A 17,072-nucleotide genomic window follows, 5' to 3' on the forward strand; every position below is an offset into this window, starting at 1 on the left:
CTCCGCAAAGATGCCTCTCCACTCTGTTTATTTGAGGCGAGCAGATTAAAGTCTTTTAGCACAGCTTGATTTGCTATTAGAGGCTGTTTAATTAGAAAACAAGCTGAAATTAACAAATCTCCAGTCCTCAGACAGTGTTGACAAACTCTCAGGTGTAAGACACACAGGCACACACGCTCGCTCCTGTTAAAACCTGGCCTGTGCTGATATGAAAACCGTTGGAAATGCTCTGGTGGCAAGCGCTCTCCGAAAGACAAGAGTGGATCTGGGTGTCTCCTGAAGCAGCCAACAGCTATGTCAACATTGGCTCGCCTAATTCGCACGCTCAGTGGGAGACGTCATCTCTTCCTGCGGGAGACTGAAAACATCAAGCTGATACCAGCAGCTTAAAGTGTGGGCTACTTCAGCGCACAACACACACACACACACACACACACACATAAATACAAACAAGCTTAATAAGACAGTAAATGCGTACACAACTCATCAACACAAACTGCATCCGTGAAGGGTCAAATGAAGGTGACAAGTCAGGGAAATAAACATTTTGTACAGTCAATTTATTATTATTATTATGACTCAACATTGATATTGATGCTATGATGGACTTGTGCCAGGTCCATCTGCTGTATCTGTTTACAGTTTTCACGCAGTACACTTGGACTTCTAATTTTTACTTTATTTCCTAAGTGTGATTTTAGAAGTCTGTCTGTGTGCATCGTGGTATGGAAAGCTCCAGGTTGCAACCATTGCTATAGGAAAGTATGAATCAGCAACTCTTTTGATCATGGAATAATCGTTTTAATCATTTTTTAAGCCAAAAAAAAAAGCTAGGGTGCCCTCTTGCTTACCTGGTGGAGTGGGTGCCCCATGTGCGAAAGGCTAAATTAGACAGAAAATAAGTTAAAGAAAAATCCTCTGCATACTCTGTAGCACTGCTAATGCTCTTACTACATCTGTCTCTGAAAACAGTTAAGGTGAAAAATAGGCAATGCAGTAACAGACTCTTGATCCAATTTTGGTCATTGCTGCCCTTAGTTTGACAGTAGTTCACAAGCTGTGATTGACAGTTAGAAACTCCTTGAGGGTTGATCTGTTTTCCTTCAGCTGTGGTTGATTCTGGCAAACACCTTTTAAAAAACTATCAGGATTAGGAAGAGCATGATTTTTTTAACCTACTATCTTTCGCATGTACTTCTTTCAGAATAAACTGACAGTGTCAGCAAATATGACACAAACTAATTTCCATAAACGTTACCAACTGTATATTTTAATGTGAGAATTTGATGCTTTTCTTTGTCATACGTGATAATTAAGAATCTGTTAGTCACATAAAACATTTTTGAAAATGTCACTTGGGCTCAGGGAAATTACATAGAGCATTTTTAACTTTCTGACACTTAATTGACAAAATGGTTCATCAAGAAAATAATTGTTGGTTGCAGCTGTAGTTGGCCCCTCAGTTGACTTGCAAGTTTTGTCACTGGTGAGCGGGTTGGTGTAATTTTCAAGCCCTGACGATTTCGTCTCTGCAACAGGACATAATGTGATCAGCTTGTTCATGCAGCAGGAAACTTGAGGTTTTGTCACGCTAACTTGTAAAATGAGTTGGTTTGGAAAAGACATAGAAGTGTTGCATCATGGGTGCTGTATCCAAGGTGTTTGAGTCTCCGAACTACCACAGTCACTGCCGCCTCTGGCTCAGCTCAGGACTCCATTTCCCAGCTTTTATCATGAAAATGTCTCCAGACCTTCAGCGTCTGAGCCAGGGGATATGGCTGCTTGAGATTACATGTCTGGTAGCTCTGGCTGAATTTGGTGCTTTGGGATCACAGCGCTTTGTCTCACTGTGGCGGTGAAAACACATTTGGGAGAAGAACCGTGGCGGCATCTCAAATTCATTCCAACCCATTCAAGTTTCTGTCATGCTCTGCTGTCACAGTTTTGCTTTATCGCCTCAGAGAATGTCGTCATTCTTGCTTTTGTGACCACGAGACGCAGACCATTTACTGTAATGATAGTCTTTTTCTGAAGAATCTGTGCTATTATGAGCGTGCCTGAATGCACAGTTGGAGCTACGTGTGTGTGTGTGTGTGTGTGTGTGAGAGAGAGAGAGTGAGAGATAGAGAGAAAGTGAAACAGGAAAGGGAGCAAGAGTATAGGTACATGCGAGTTAATATATGATGGTGTGTGCATGTGTGTGTGAATGCGACGTGTGTGAGTGTGTTGGGATGACTCACAGCAGTCGCTGGCAGCTAAGGTGAAAGTGTTAAGCCCCTGGAGCCAGCCAGTTGATTAGAAATGTGGTTTGAGACGATAACTGAATCAGCGTCTTCCCTCAGTCGGACACCATTTATTTTTCAGAGATTATTTTTAGTCTCAATAAAAGAAGTGTTTTTCTCCCCAACTGCAGCTTAGGTCGCTCAGCACAGCGACACAGTAGCATTATTAAAAAGTTACATTTCCTTATTGTCATTGTACAGAAGTGCCTTCAGGTCACTTCAGCTCCGGTGTAGAACTGCTTCTTTGCAGATGACATTGAAATGTGAAATCTGTCAGTGTTGGGTGTTAAAATATTAATTCACTGACACCAAGAGAGAAAATGACACCTTGTAGCGGCTGCTGCGTAAAAGTAGGGCCTACAGGAGCGAGAAAAGTAAACAAGTGAAAGCATACAGAATGTTACAGTGATACTCCAGGCAAAGTCAGCTGCTGCATATGTGGAAGGTGTTTGTAAAAAGTTTGTAGTTTTCATTGTAACAGAGAACGGAGGCTGTCAGTTTGCAGTGGTTATAATGAGATCCAGAATCATTACAATTAGTATGTCCTACACCAAACAGTCAAATTTACATCAAAAAAGAGGATAATTACACAACTTTTGTCACAATCCTCAGGCTTAGTCCAATTAAGCTGGGGAGCAGGTGTATCTAGGTTTTGCATGCACAGTCTCATGTTGTAATATACTAATATAGTACCAATATTTGCTCTGTGTCATGACTGTTGGTGCTTTCACTAAATATTTAATTGACAAATAATCATCAGAAATATTGATTTGATGACTAAGTTGGTAATGACCAGGCTGCAACTTTAATCTGTTGATAATTTTCTCAGTTGATCTATTGTTTGGTTAAGATGTCAGAAATCAAAGATGATGTCCTCAAATGTCTTGTTTTTTTCCAGACTGAAAGATAATCGGTTTTCTGACATGTAGGAGTATAGAGAAACCAGAAAATATTCATGTTTAAGAAACTGAAATAAGAGATTTTCTTTCTCTTTTTCTTAAAAAACTACTCAAACTAATTAAACAATTTTCAAATTAGTCAGCTGTTAATTGAATAGTTGACAACTACTTGATTAATTTTTGCAGCCCTAGTTAGAACAAGGTAGAACAATCTCCTAAATTCAGAAAATGACACCACTTTACTGTGATGTGGAATTCTAAAAACTATTGAGTCATTAAAAATAGGAGAAAACGGTGCTCAAAAATAAATGTCAGTTTACCCCGACAGCTTTGTAAAAAAATGTAAAAACAACAACTAAGTGCTGAATATTTACAATATGCACAATTGTGGTAGGGTGAGGCGATGGTAGTGGTACGCTGGAAATGGCATCTGAACACAGCACAAAGAAAATGATGTCGCTCCAGGTTTCAAAGGGTTATGGAAACAGTCTCTTCCTCTTTTATTGGTCAGAACCAATCTAGCCTGACATTGTCATTGGCTAGCCTGATGTTTATTGGCGTTTTGAGCCATATTTTGAATTATATAGCGCTACGGTTTTAAATTTTTGTTGTCATTTTTATTCAAATTTCCACCACGAAAACTGGTCACTATCAGAATCCTTTGGAACTGTTGTCAGTTCAAGCCGTTCCCGGCCGCTCTGCTGCATAAAGGTCGAACATTTCAGAGGCACCTTTCAAGCCTTTCAGTGGTTGCTCTCTCAAATTGCAAAGAGATAGTTTTGTTTTTCTCATTGCGATTAATAATTATGATCACAGTGATTTATTTTGGAGCAGAAACAAACCGGTGTTGTCAGCGCCACGTTTGTAATCTGCAGCTGTTCGGTCATTAGTCAGTCTCTCTACCTCCAGGGCAACCTGCCTCTCCTGCTTTGTTGTTCTCGTATTTTGCAGCTAAAACAACTCACCCATACACACACACCAAACACCCACTCTCCCCCATTGTTATAGTGATTTCAGATTCCTTTTCCTTGCTTTGTAACTACAGCCCCCCCCCTCACACACACACACACACCAACACACACACACACACACACACACACACACACCTTCAAATATATAACCACACACAGGAAGCCAAACTCCTACTCACTCCCCAGCACGCTGCAGAGGAGTGCCTCAGAAACGTCTCACATGAATGCGTGCCATGGGGAATCAGCAGGGCCTTTGATAACAACGTATGTTTTCATGTAGGGATTTGGAGTGTGAAGATCTCTGGAGGGAAGCGGTGCCTTTGCCAGAGGCACAGGGCCAGAGAGATTTACAGTGGCTGCACTGGAGAAATGTTTCACTGATCATACAGAATTGAATCCCAGACCTGTGAGAGGTTTCTGAGGAGCAGAAGAAAAGATCTCAGGTCATAGTGAAGTCCCTTTTATTATGCATTCTCTTGCTGGTGGAGTGCATTGTACTGGGTGCCAGTAAGGGGCACTGGGGCTCTTAGAGTTACAGTATGTCTTTACAGGGCATTTTAATCTTGTCACACTGTGCTTTAGGGGAGCTTTGATGGGATAAAAGTAGCACACTTATATGCCACGGATTGTGCATCTTTGCTTGAAGAGTGTACTGCTTACATTTGAAATCAGGTGTTTGGGTGGCTTTACCCAATCTTGCATGTGGTGAAGTCCTGCAGTGGTGCAGCAGGTAAAGGCACACAGGAGGGATGAGAAGACAGTCAGCATGTGACCGCTGCAGGTGGGGAGATGGGTATGATGCAGCTACGCAGGAACCCAAGACAACCAATCTGCTCTTTGTTTTTAGCTTAGCAGTGTGCATATAGTGCTGACTACACACACACGCACACACACACACACACACACACCAACACCAGGTGAGTTCTCTTGGATCCAGCAGTTGATGTAAGGTTGATTAATTGCGAGTTTTAAGGACTTAAAGAACCTAAAAGGATGGTTCAGCATTTTATTTTGAAGTGAGGTTATATGAGGTAGTTATTGCAAACAGTCAGTGGTCGATAAAGTACCTGAAACCCACACTTGAGTAAAAGTACAGATATCTTTCCAGAAAATGGCTTTAGTTAACGTTACCTATAAGAATATTACTTATGTAAGTCTTAAAGTACCTGTTTTTTACTATATACTTAAGTATGAAAAGTAATTTGGTCATATTAAATGTAATTAAGTATTGAAACTAACAGTATACTTATTTAGTTACATCTCATGTAAGAGTTTTATGGGATGGATTCCGTCTTTCTGTCTCCCTTGACATCACCAGTCAGTGCATAGATGAGCTGACTGAAGCGCCAGCATGACTTGTCTCTAATTGGACAATGCAATGGTTCTGCATCCCTAAAGTCTATGTTTGTGCACTTGTGCATGTGTTCCCACGTGTGTGTGTGTGTGTGTGTGTGTGTGCGCGCGTGTGCGCGCAGGCCCTGGCGAGCAATTGGCATGAGAGTGTGCAGAAAGCGCAACGTTCATACTGATACACAATACCCACGAGTCCTCGCCGCTCCTGTGATGCGATGATGCCGAGCTGTGCTGATGGTGGTGATATGCACCCGTTCGACCTCTCGTCGAGTAAACAGAAAAGGGAGAACAAAAAACAGTTGAAGGACGAAGTGTTCTTTTCAGTGCAACCTTGGGTCTTTTTATACCCCTGAAACAATCAGAAAACATGCTCAGAATGCTGGAAATATCTTCTCTGCCGATGCTGGAGAGTTAATTTTTATAGTACTGGTGTAACAATAGAAACGGGTTACAAATAATTCTTATTGTTACTGTATGTGTCCAAATCCCACAACACAATGCTACAAGACCTCCGGGCTTTTGGCTTGTACTCTATATTAGATCAGTGCTATAATCGACCAACACCTGGCTGTTTTGGGGAAAAAATAAAACTGGCTCTGAATAAAAAAAGCATGAGCAAACTGGAACTATCCCTGGTTGCAGACAAAAACAGAAAAGGCGCCTTTTTTATTTTTATCCCTTGAATATTTCCTTTAGTCTTTACCTCAGTTGCCTGCTGTAGTCGTCACTTTTTATAACCTCCTCCCTGCACCTTATTGCTCTGCTACTTTTTTTTCTGAAAGTCGCTCATCTACAGTTTGAGACTACAGTCATTAAGAAAATAAGGCAAATACAGCCATTTCATCCGCAGCATGCTGAGCGCCAAAACTGTGGTCGATAAGTAAATCTTAAAAAATCAATTACACTGCCAGGGGCATGTAGATGCCAGCGGTAATTTTGTCCCAAAGCAACAGGAGGGAGTTGAATGTGGCCTAGATCTGTTAGCATTCAGAGTTTTTTTTTTGTTTTTGGATTACACCCAGTGTGACAATTGAACAGCTTAGTGTTTCTGAATATTAGTATTCACTTGTTATTGCTGCGGCTGGCCCCCGCATCTATTTTTGGCAGAAGATAGCAGAGCTGGAACAACGTTGTGGTGGTAGTCATTATTCCCGGGGTGCTAAATAAAGAGACACAGCACACTCGATGCTCTGTCTCTCGTTTATTTTTTAACTGTGTGTATGGCCGCTGCATGTTTCTTTTACATATACAGTATGTGTTTTTGTTAGATAAAAACAAGTGTGGTTTCTGTCTCTTTATCACTGTCTCTTACTCTCACTCTCGCTCATTGGAGTCTTCTGTTTTTCTGGCTAAGAGGTTGATGACCTGCCCCGAGCGTGCAGTGGAAAGCTCCAGTTTGGATTTATTATGCATAGAGAGTTAAATATCAAAGCCAGTCTTTGTCTGCTCATATTCCTCTTTTCACCATCACAAACAACTTTGTTTCTTTCTTGGCACTTTGTGTCCCCAGCTCTATTAAATGTGAATGAGGAGGACTGCACAGTGTTTACCACAGTATGGCTGAACTTAAAGGTTAGTCGGAGTTTACTAGTGATGCATCAGTTTATCAGCCAAACATTGGCATCAGCTGATATTCACCTTGCCATCCGCCATGGGCCTACCTGAAAATACGATGACATTTACCGATGGCAGTAGCTCACGTTTTTCAGTTTTGTTGCATCAATTTTGCACAGGCTTTAAGGCAAGAATTGGGACTAATGGCGTTCTGTCATCACGGGAACAAGAGAAACACATATTCATTCATTCATTTTCCGTAACCGCTTGTCCTCATAAGGGTCGCGGGGGGGCTGGAGCCTATCCCAGCTGTCATCGAGTGGAAGGCTGGGTACGCCCTGGACAGGTCGCCAGACTGTCGCAGGACCGACAACCTGAGCTGCATATCTTTTGCATGTCTTTGGACTGTGGGAGGACACGCAGACATGGGGAGAACATGCAAACTCCACACAGAAGGGCCCCTGCCCAGGGAGCGAACCCAACTGGGTTTCGAACCACGGACCCACTTGGTGTGAGGCAACAGTGCTAACCACAACGCCACGTGCCACCCAGCCACATATTTATTTTATATTTTTGGACCTTGACCATTCATTAGGAGCGCTTTTTGAATATATATGCTGTTTGGTTATTTATTGCATCATGCTCTGTGCTGGGTATAAAAAAAGTTTGGTTTCACTCGCTTACGCAACAGCTCCTCCTCTCATCCATCAATCTGATCAGCTCTGACTGGATAAAAAAATCTGAAAATTTCATCCAGAATTTCACAATTGGTGCATCTCTAGAATTTACCCTTACTTACTGTGAATGATCAAATAAACCATGTATACAATCATACGGGTATTTATAATTCTAAATGTATATTCAGTGTGCAGAAGTAGGAATTAACACCCCATGTGCTCCCATAGACATGCTATCAGTGAGCTACGCTCTTCTATATTGAACACATCAGACTTTTACAGTGGCATCTCGTGTATGTGCAGGGTTTAACAGTTATCTTAAGTGGAAAGTGAGAGGAATTTCAGATCCCACATTGCAAGTGATGATACAATGGAGACTGGTAAATTCAAAATACTTGAGTTAATGTATCTATTGTACACATACATGGTGATAGTGCTTTAAAGGCAAACGCTTCAGACAAACATGAATGGCTTTGGTAATTTTCTTAAATTTTTAGGCCACGCTGTGAATGATGAAAAAAGTTCCCTGGTACCACATGTTGATTGGGGGGAATAAGGCCAGGGTTACCATGGTGATGCTTGTAACCTAATCTGTCTCTGGAGAGTCTGAGAGTTGTTCTCCATTGTCCCCTGTAGAAGAGACGGAGAAAAGAGGGCGGAATCGAGAGAAAGAGAGTCAGTCACAGCTCGGCTTGTGATATAAGAACGAGAGGTGATATATGCATGTGAAATACAGATTAGTGTTTCACAAAACCATGTAGAGAATATGAAAAGACACATGTACCGTTGGATTTTAGTGAAAATACGGTTCAGTGGAGTTGTAAAATCACTTTTGATTGTGATAGATTTTATGAATTCAATCAAAAATCACATGCAGTCCATCCAAGATTCAGAAGCTCTGCATCTCATGAATTCAGAATAACTTTTGAGTAATTCTCCTTTTCACTCTGGCGCCAAAACTCTGAGTGAAACTGATGCACACCAGCTCCAAATGGAAATTGCAGTTAACTTCAAAAAGCCCCTGCTGCACCGCATGGTCCCCAGGTGCCGATGAATCCCTTTTCCAATCTCTGTAGCTCACAAAGGCCCTCTAAACTGTCCATTATAAGTGCTCTGAGTCAGAGGCACCTCCTTCTATTTTGTTTACACATCACTCTGTTTTTTTGTACCTTAATTCTACTTTTATCTTTCATATAGTACAAGATGGATGTGTGATATTATTTCCTCTTATCACTTGAACAGATGGCTGAGGTGTGAGCATGTGGAAACACTGCCCCCAAACAAACAGCAGTTTTTATTTTCTGCTCTCCGTTGTGTTGACCCTTGTGTCCTCGGCACACACAGTAGCACTAATTGGAGATCATGTCTTGTGGTTTCACTTGGTAATGAAAGATGGAGATATTACTGTGGCATTTTGCAGCGATTTAAAGGATAATGAGCTTTTATGTTGTTTTTATCCACTTAGCTTTAGAGACGAGCATTAAAGTAAAGACAAGGCCAAGTTTGGCAGTGGGCTGAGGTGGAGTTTGAAAATAAACTGTCCCACATGCTTTTTTTTTTTTTTCTCTTTTGCTTTGTGCTTTTTGCTTCATTATATATTCTGGTAAAGAGCCATCCTTGGAGAAGTTTTCAAAGATGCCAAAAAAGCAGCTCATTGTTCAAAGTGAATGCAGCAGTGATTGGATTTAGTTTGAACAATAGCAAAGCTTCATCAAAGTTGGATTGTCATTATTTCCGAAGACACGATGCGAGACCACAGCAGAAAGTCTCATTTCCCCCGAGAAGGAGCAGAGACCAGACCTGGGTGTCTCAGTGTCTGACTCTGTATGCTGCTTAGTGTTTGAGCTCCACACAAGAATTTGAGCCTGAATATTATGTTGCCTAATTAGTATGTGTGTACCTTTTTAAAGGCCCCATTTTCATTTTCAGGTTCATACTTGTATCTGGGGTTTCTGCTCGAACATATTTACAGGTGTTAACCTTGAAAAACACATTATTTTTCTCATACTGTCTGCCTGAATACATCTATATTCACAATCTGTCAGAAACATGTCGTTTTAGCACCTGTCTTTTTAAGACCACCTCCCGAAAAAGTCCAGTCTGCACCTGTGCACCATTTCTGGGTATGCCACATCTTTGCAGTTGAGGGTATGACTATAACGGCACTGTAGCAATTTCTTTACTTCACTGGTATTTAGGGATTCACAGTAATATCAATACTAATAATCATTGGTATCAACAAATACTGCCTTTAAATGAAATATCTGAATTGGCCAACTTGCTGATTTCTGTCGATATCACAAACCAATATTTTTATTTATTTATTTTAAATGGACAAAATGAACACGTAAACAACATAAAACCCTAAGTTGAAGTATTTTTCTTATATTGCACAATGACTAAGTATTACATACACTGAAAACCATTGTATCTGATGTCTGAGAATATGCGTAATATGATGTTAATTCCACTACAGAAGAGACTTGATGATCACTAAAATAAGGTGGGGAAAAAAGTGAATTTATCTATATTGGTATTGGTTATCGGCCAAATAAGTAACTATATATCTGTATATCGGATATCAGCAAAAAATCCAATATCATTCATCCCTACTGGAATTTCTTTGCTTTAAAATTTCCATCTTTTCCGTGTAATGTTATCCATGAAGTCTTAGTTTATCAATTTAATTCGCTTGATTGAATTTTTTTGCCTACAGAGATTTCCAGGTGAGATTACTTAAGAAAGATAAAAGTGTTATACTGCATCTTTCATGTACAATTTAAACTTCGTAAATTTACCTTGTTACTTGTATGATCAAAAATAAATTGAATTAGCCTATAATGGTAGCAATGGTTTTGTTGCACCACCAAGTAGTGCTTCTAAAGTCCCAGTTTTCTTTTCCCTGTTGACACAGTTTAGTGCGTCCATGTTAGTAGTTTATTGTATGCTCTTTTTTTGCCTAATAGCACCATGGTATCGTGCATGCTCCTTGGCTCAATGGCATGTCTAACTGCAACACTTGATTGAACTCAGACATTGTTAACGATATTTGCTTCACCTGTGCTTTTCCCTCTCTGTGCTGCTTTGAGCTGACCGCACACAGGTGTTTTCACTCATGTCACTTAATTAAATCTGTTGTCAAGACTATGTGGGTGTGCACAGACTGTGCTTTAGTTACCTCTACCTCTCTCCCCTGTAGTTTTGTTGCAGCACAGTTCCACCCAATTTCCACCCGACTAGAGTTGTAATTAGCAGTGTAATTGAAAACACCTGTGTGGGTGTGCAGGGCCTTTAAACAAGGCTGCAGTGCACAAATTACAGCCACTTCAGTGTGAAAGAAGTAGACATTAGTAGAAAAGGGTTTTTTTATTTTTTTACTGTAACTTTAAAGAGACAGTTCACCCCAAAATCATATATATATATATATTTTTTTTTCCTCATACCTATAGTGTTATTTCATCACCTTGGAATATTTTGTTGAAATTAAGTTCTTCATATGTTCTTATTCTGTGAGAGCTTGTTAATAATGTAAGGTGCTTTTTTTAAGTTATATGCATTTTCAGACTTTTTATGTAGAAGACAAAACGGTTCTAGCTCCATAATCAAACTCTGGCTTGGTTCTATAAGGCTCTAGTTGTGAGACGATCAACATCAGCAAACAAGAAAACAAAGCCCTACCCTCCAGTCTCCACAGGTGGCCCCGGTTAGTAAGCACCCCCTTAAGCATTGTTAACTAACTAACTAACTAGCATACATACTCACAGATGAGAGGCTTGTTCTTGTGACAGCATGAGATGTAAATTTTAATGGTATCCTTCTTAGCTGAGCTCTAATGTTAGCTAGCTCGGTGATGCAGAATGGGTTAGCAGTAGATGTGCACAGTTGGTGGGTGTAGTTTGTTAATAAATAAAACAGTTCTTACATGAAACTGTTCATCATAACGTCTGTGGATTATCTCGAGTAACCGAGTCATGATATCTGGAAAGAGACATTGCTGTTGAGATTTTCAGATGTATTTTCTGGTGCTTTGAGCACCAGAAGTCGACTGCCATCTAGTTCCATTATATTTAAGAGTAACATCTCTATTTTGATGTGTCCAACACTCTGCAACTCACACCTGAAACAATCTAGATTGGTAAAAAGCACTACAGGCAAGAGGAAAAATATTGATTTCGGGGTGAACTGTCCCTGCAATCTTAACCCTAGAAAATCGTTCACTATCAGTATTCTGTCTGGTGATAGTGTTGAACACACAGCGAATTCCTCTGCAGAGAGGATGCCTGGAAACTTGAATGAATGCTGTTCTTAACTGTTGTTGCTGTGCACATTTTCAAACCTCACTGGTAGGCTATATTGTTACTCCACTCTCCCTCCAGTAAAAAAGAATATCTTAAATTGTGCTGTGGCGTTACATAATAAGTACAGGATGTCTGTCTGGCTATCAGACAACAGACCAGCAGTCCTACTTTTTCTTCACTAACAACATGATGCACGAATCCACAGCAGAACTACATGCAGCATCTGACCCCAAATGAACTGCTCACGTTTGTGTCTGCCTGTGTGTTAAATCAGTCATTACCTCCTAGTTTTCACTGACAGCTTCAATATCAACCACATAAACTAAAGATTCAGCAATCTGTTGGTCTGTTTCCTTGAGTCAGAGTTGTCCATCTTTTATTCATCTTCTTCATTCTTTTTATTCTTGTGTTTATCTTTGAAGTCTCTCCGGCCCCCTGCTGAGGCCGACACAGCATGCGGGGCATCACAGTCATTTAGTGTATTCAGCAGACACCAGCGTGGCACTGAGGACGGTTGACATCTCAAATATTTCTATGACTCCAATCTGTGTTAACTGTTTACCATTTAAACTTTCCCTCTCTCCCAGACAGATGAAATCGCTGCTCACGCTAACATTTTATGACTCACATTTTTTCCTCATTTAATTCAATTCAGTTTATTTTATTGCAGAAGTTAATTTTAGTGAGCAAAAATGCTGATTCCTTCCTTCTTCAAGACTCATACCTCATTAATCCGGATTTAATTTTTGCTTGGAATTTTGTCTTCAAATAGCAGGCAAAAGGCAATGTCCAAGAGGTTACATTTTATCCTTCATTCTGGTCATATCTGCAATCAAATCTTGTTAAAGCTATTTTGCATGAGTGCTTGTTGGCTCCTGTTAAAGAGAGTTTTGCATTATCTCTTCCTGTGCAACAAAATGATCTTTTGCCAGTCATATATCTGATGCCTTGTATTAATTTGGGCGGTAAATCCAGATAAGCTTCTCGCACACAGCCTCAATTTGTAATTTAGAATGACGGCAACTCATATGGAAAACAAAGTCTTTCTTGCTGCAGCTCTGCATGCAGGAAACCAGTGTTCAAAGTGTTTTATTCAATATATTGAAGCTGATAATGTGCATTTGTAATTTTGCCCATATTAATGTCTGCCTGCAAAGGATTTTATGAAAAGTTGAATAAACATATTGCATGTCCACGACATTGATTATTTGTCTCCTTTCTGTCCCTCTTTCACTGTCTCTTTGTCTGCAGGGATCCAATTCATTGGAGGATCCTTCCAGTCCCAGTTCAGCCAGCAAACAGCAGCCTCGAGATCGACACAGTTTCGTCCAGGAACACTTCCAGGCTCAGTACAGGTGAGGAGAAAAGACGTGAGCAGCTTGCTCAGATATTTCAAAATCTTCGCTTTACTTTAAACTGGCAGATTTCCCCCCTTTTGTTGGCCTTTCATTTCAAGATGATGTTGAATCCAGTGGTTTTAGTGTCTGTTGCTTTTAGGAATTTAAGATGGCCAGAGCGTAGGGCTGGTATCGTAAAAATATTATGAAACCTGTACCCTTTAAGTGAAACTGATTCCAATAGAGTGCTTCATTTGATACCTGAAATGTGAATGTAGGGGCGTGTAGCATAGCTCAGTTCAGTACAAGTACCATTCATAAGACATAATGGAGATGTGAAATGGGACACCCTGATAAGTGGTCTGAAGCTTGAGAACTGGGGCCCAGACACTGAGCAGATAGTATTCACTATCTGCGTGTGTTAACTAACATCTAGATTTAGGAAAAAGAAAGTCCATGAATTACATTAACATTTAAAACTCCTAGGACGAACCAGTTACCTTAAACTCTATACTGCCCCAACCACTGGTTAAAAAGATTTACTTTGGGATGTTGGCATACTGAACTACACAGCACTAGACTTCACCACACCACAGACTGTATGAGTTGTTGCTGCTGCTGCAGGAGTGTGAGCTCCATGTCAGGGACACGGCTAAATCTTAGCATTATATGGCTAACGTAACCTAACTGTTATACATGAATTTAACAAGAGAGTGGAAAAGTTTCCATGTCAGTGTTCACTTTTTGGGATTGTTATATGGCTCAGTGTGGCATGTTAGCCACTTCTGCTTTGTTAGCTTGTGCTAAATGAGCAGAAGTTGGAGATGGTAGCAACAGAGAGTTTGTTGATCTGGCAGGCAGTCAGGACAGTCTGGGATCAGACCCCAGAGCCAAAAAGGGATTAAATGCAGTGTTTCATTTTGTGTAAAAGATGTTTTGATACTACTTGGTGCTGGGTTATTTCAGTCAGTACCTTAGAGGTATCAACTAATGACCAAAAACTCTAGTCTGGTTGAGTAGATTCTGTGGCTGTACAAACTTTTCATCCAATCTTTAATTGCAGAAATGACCAAGAAGTAGTGTGCAGGAAAGTTTAAAGTTTAGTTATCTGAAACCAGAAGATACTTTCTGATCTGTGTACAGCAGGCTATGAAGGCTAGATCTCACAGAAAACTTAACTGGAAACCTTCCAAAAGATCAAGACTGACGTGCTGACTCAAATATGAACCCAATTCATAACACTTTGTGCAGTATTGAGTGTTCATTAAGTACTTTGGGAGAACAAGTTTCCAAGTTTGAGTAACTTGCAACTAAAACAAATTGTCTTTGTTTTCAGTAATGCTATCAGTGACTGTCTCTCTACAGTTTGATCATTTTTGTCACGATAGTGTCTGTCCCAGGGTAACTCTTTGCTTTTTTCTGTTATTGAGTAGATGGGCTTTTTTTTCCTCTTGCATTGTTGTATTATGTGTTGCACCTTTTGTATTGTTTCATTTGTTCTTGTGAGTGTTTGTTTCTGGACCTCAAGGGGTTTATCCTGATATAATAAACTGACAAAAAGAAAATTCTGTCAAGAGCACATAACTCAAAGCTCTTAGTAAGAAGTAGGACAAGAACACATTTTGGAAAGTATCTTAAGTCCCTCATCAATTATGCAGTAGGTAGGCTGGATTCCACCAGGCACTATATCTTATGTCCTGAGGTTGTGTTTGAATAAATAGAGTGCAGCACATACCATTAAAGAGAATAGGTATTCAGCACAGGTGAGAATATTTTTCTCCCCTGTGGATAAGAATCAGTAGCTTGTGAAAGTAGGTCAGAAAGGATTCGGGGGATTCATCTTTAGTACTGCCTTCTGGCTCTCTTTGCTTAATTCACAGAGGAAAGTCAGAAACTGAGGTTCTTTGGATTAATAGACTCTCTAATGGAATTGACTCTAGACCTTTCAGTGACCTTGTCGGTGCACTTGACTGCGTACATTTACTTCAGCTGTTGTTTCTCTTTGTATAGTAGTTAATTTCTGTCATTTGGAGGTCATGTTGTGTCTCTTTGTGGTTGTTTTATGTCTTTTTGGATTAGTTTTGTTTGTTTTTAAGGTCAATTTGTGTCCCTTCCAGTTCTTTTGTTGTAGTTTTGTGTCTCATGAAGGTCATTTTGTGTCTCCTTGGGATTGCTTTGTCTTTTTGTAGTAGTTTTGTGTCTTTTTGAGGTCATTTTTATCTCTTCCAGTTTTTTGGTTATCATTTTGTGTGTTTTTGAGGTCAATATTGGGCTTTTTCCGGGTGGATTTGTAGTCTTTTTTCTTTTTGCAGTTCCAGTACTTCTTTATGTGTCTTTTTGTGGTAATTTTAGGTCTCTTTCTGGTCAATACATATTACTTTGAGTGACATTTTGCAGGTGAAGGTCAGGTGGCCCCCTAACATTTTGGGCCCCTGAGCCTGTGGTTGGTACACATGTTCTATTCTCCATCCATGGCAATACTGCTAACATTAGACTGTGATTGTCGCCCACCAAATTTTTTTGTTTGCTTGTTCACCAGAGCAACAAGTTTGGTGGTCTCTCCCCTTCTGCTATGTAGCCAAGATGGCGAGCGTTTACCAGTGAGAGATGTGAGGAATGTTCAGCATTCCAGACTCATCTTTTTGACCATTTTAAGCACACCATCCAGGTGCTCATAGCGAACTGCATTTTGCTGTGCTTGTTAGTGTAGGTGCATTTACATACTCATAACAGCAAACAAGAACAAACACTGAGACACAGCGATAGTTTGATTTTGCGAGTGGACTGTCAGATGATTTTGAAATACCTTACTTGGGAATATCAAAGAAGAAAAATGTTCTCTGCCTTTGCAAACTTTTGCAATGACCTTAAGCTCAGTGTACACTCTGTTTTGGCTTAGACTCTCCCATGTGCTAATGGGTCCATGATGGCTTAAAGAACCACTGTGCAGCACAGGTCACTAATGGCTGATCTATATGGAAAGGCTTTCACGTTGACTATTACTAAGGCGCCAGCAATAGTCAATCCATAATGTATCTGATTAGGTATTAATCCTTATCTGAGGGAAGTGCAAGAGAGACGTAGCAGAAAAAAATCTGTGACTAATTTGATAATCAATTGTAAATTCCAGTCATTTTCCAAGCAATAAAGGCCAAATATTCCCTAGTGTGATGATTTGATGCTTTTTTTAAGTCATGCAGGTTAATAATAAACTTAAATAAATAAGCTATTTGAAATAGTCACCTTGAGCTTTGGGAAACTTTTTTTTTCTGTTTTCTGAAATTTTATAAACACAATGATTAACTTCTCACTCGAGAAACTCATCTGCAGATTTATCAACAATGAAAATAAGGATAAAGTTGGCACCACTGTTTGCTTATCTGTCTCTGTTATAACAATACATTGACATTAGGACCGCAACATTGCTAGCTTTCTGGCGCTAATTAGGTTGCTTAAGGTGCAGATTAGCAGAAAACACTCAACTGAATGTCTTCAGATCAAAAAACAGTTCTCCTGGGTTCATTTTGAGTTTTTTATATGTACAGTTTTCATTCAAAGTTAATCTTGGATGTTTTAAACAGGTAGGACCAAGGTTTTGCATTGTGTGCAGTTTTCAGGTAGACTGGAAATGGAATCCCATCAGCAAGGAATCAAAAGTACAAGATGAACTGATCACTTGTTGGCAAGTTTCACCTTTTTGT

General features: G+C 40.0%; 1 protein-coding gene across 1 annotated transcript in view; it reads left to right on the top strand.

Annotated features, from left to right (window-relative positions):
• The window catches only part of usp43a (ubiquitin specific peptidase 43a), a 155,030-nt gene that overhangs the window by 38,126 nt on the left and 99,832 nt on the right, over positions 1-17,072 (top strand). The window contains exon 3 of the mRNA XM_042485616.1: positions 13,286-13,389. Within this exon, the coding sequence (XP_042341550.1) occupies positions 13,286-13,389 (104 nt within the window). The remainder of the gene's footprint in view (positions 1-13,285; positions 13,390-17,072) is intronic.

Source organism: Plectropomus leopardus, chromosome 4 (genome assembly GCF_008729295.1).
Source record: "Plectropomus leopardus isolate mb chromosome 4, YSFRI_Pleo_2.0, whole genome shotgun sequence".
NCBI classification, from domain to species: Eukaryota; Metazoa; Chordata; class Actinopteri; order Perciformes; family Serranidae; genus Plectropomus; species Plectropomus leopardus.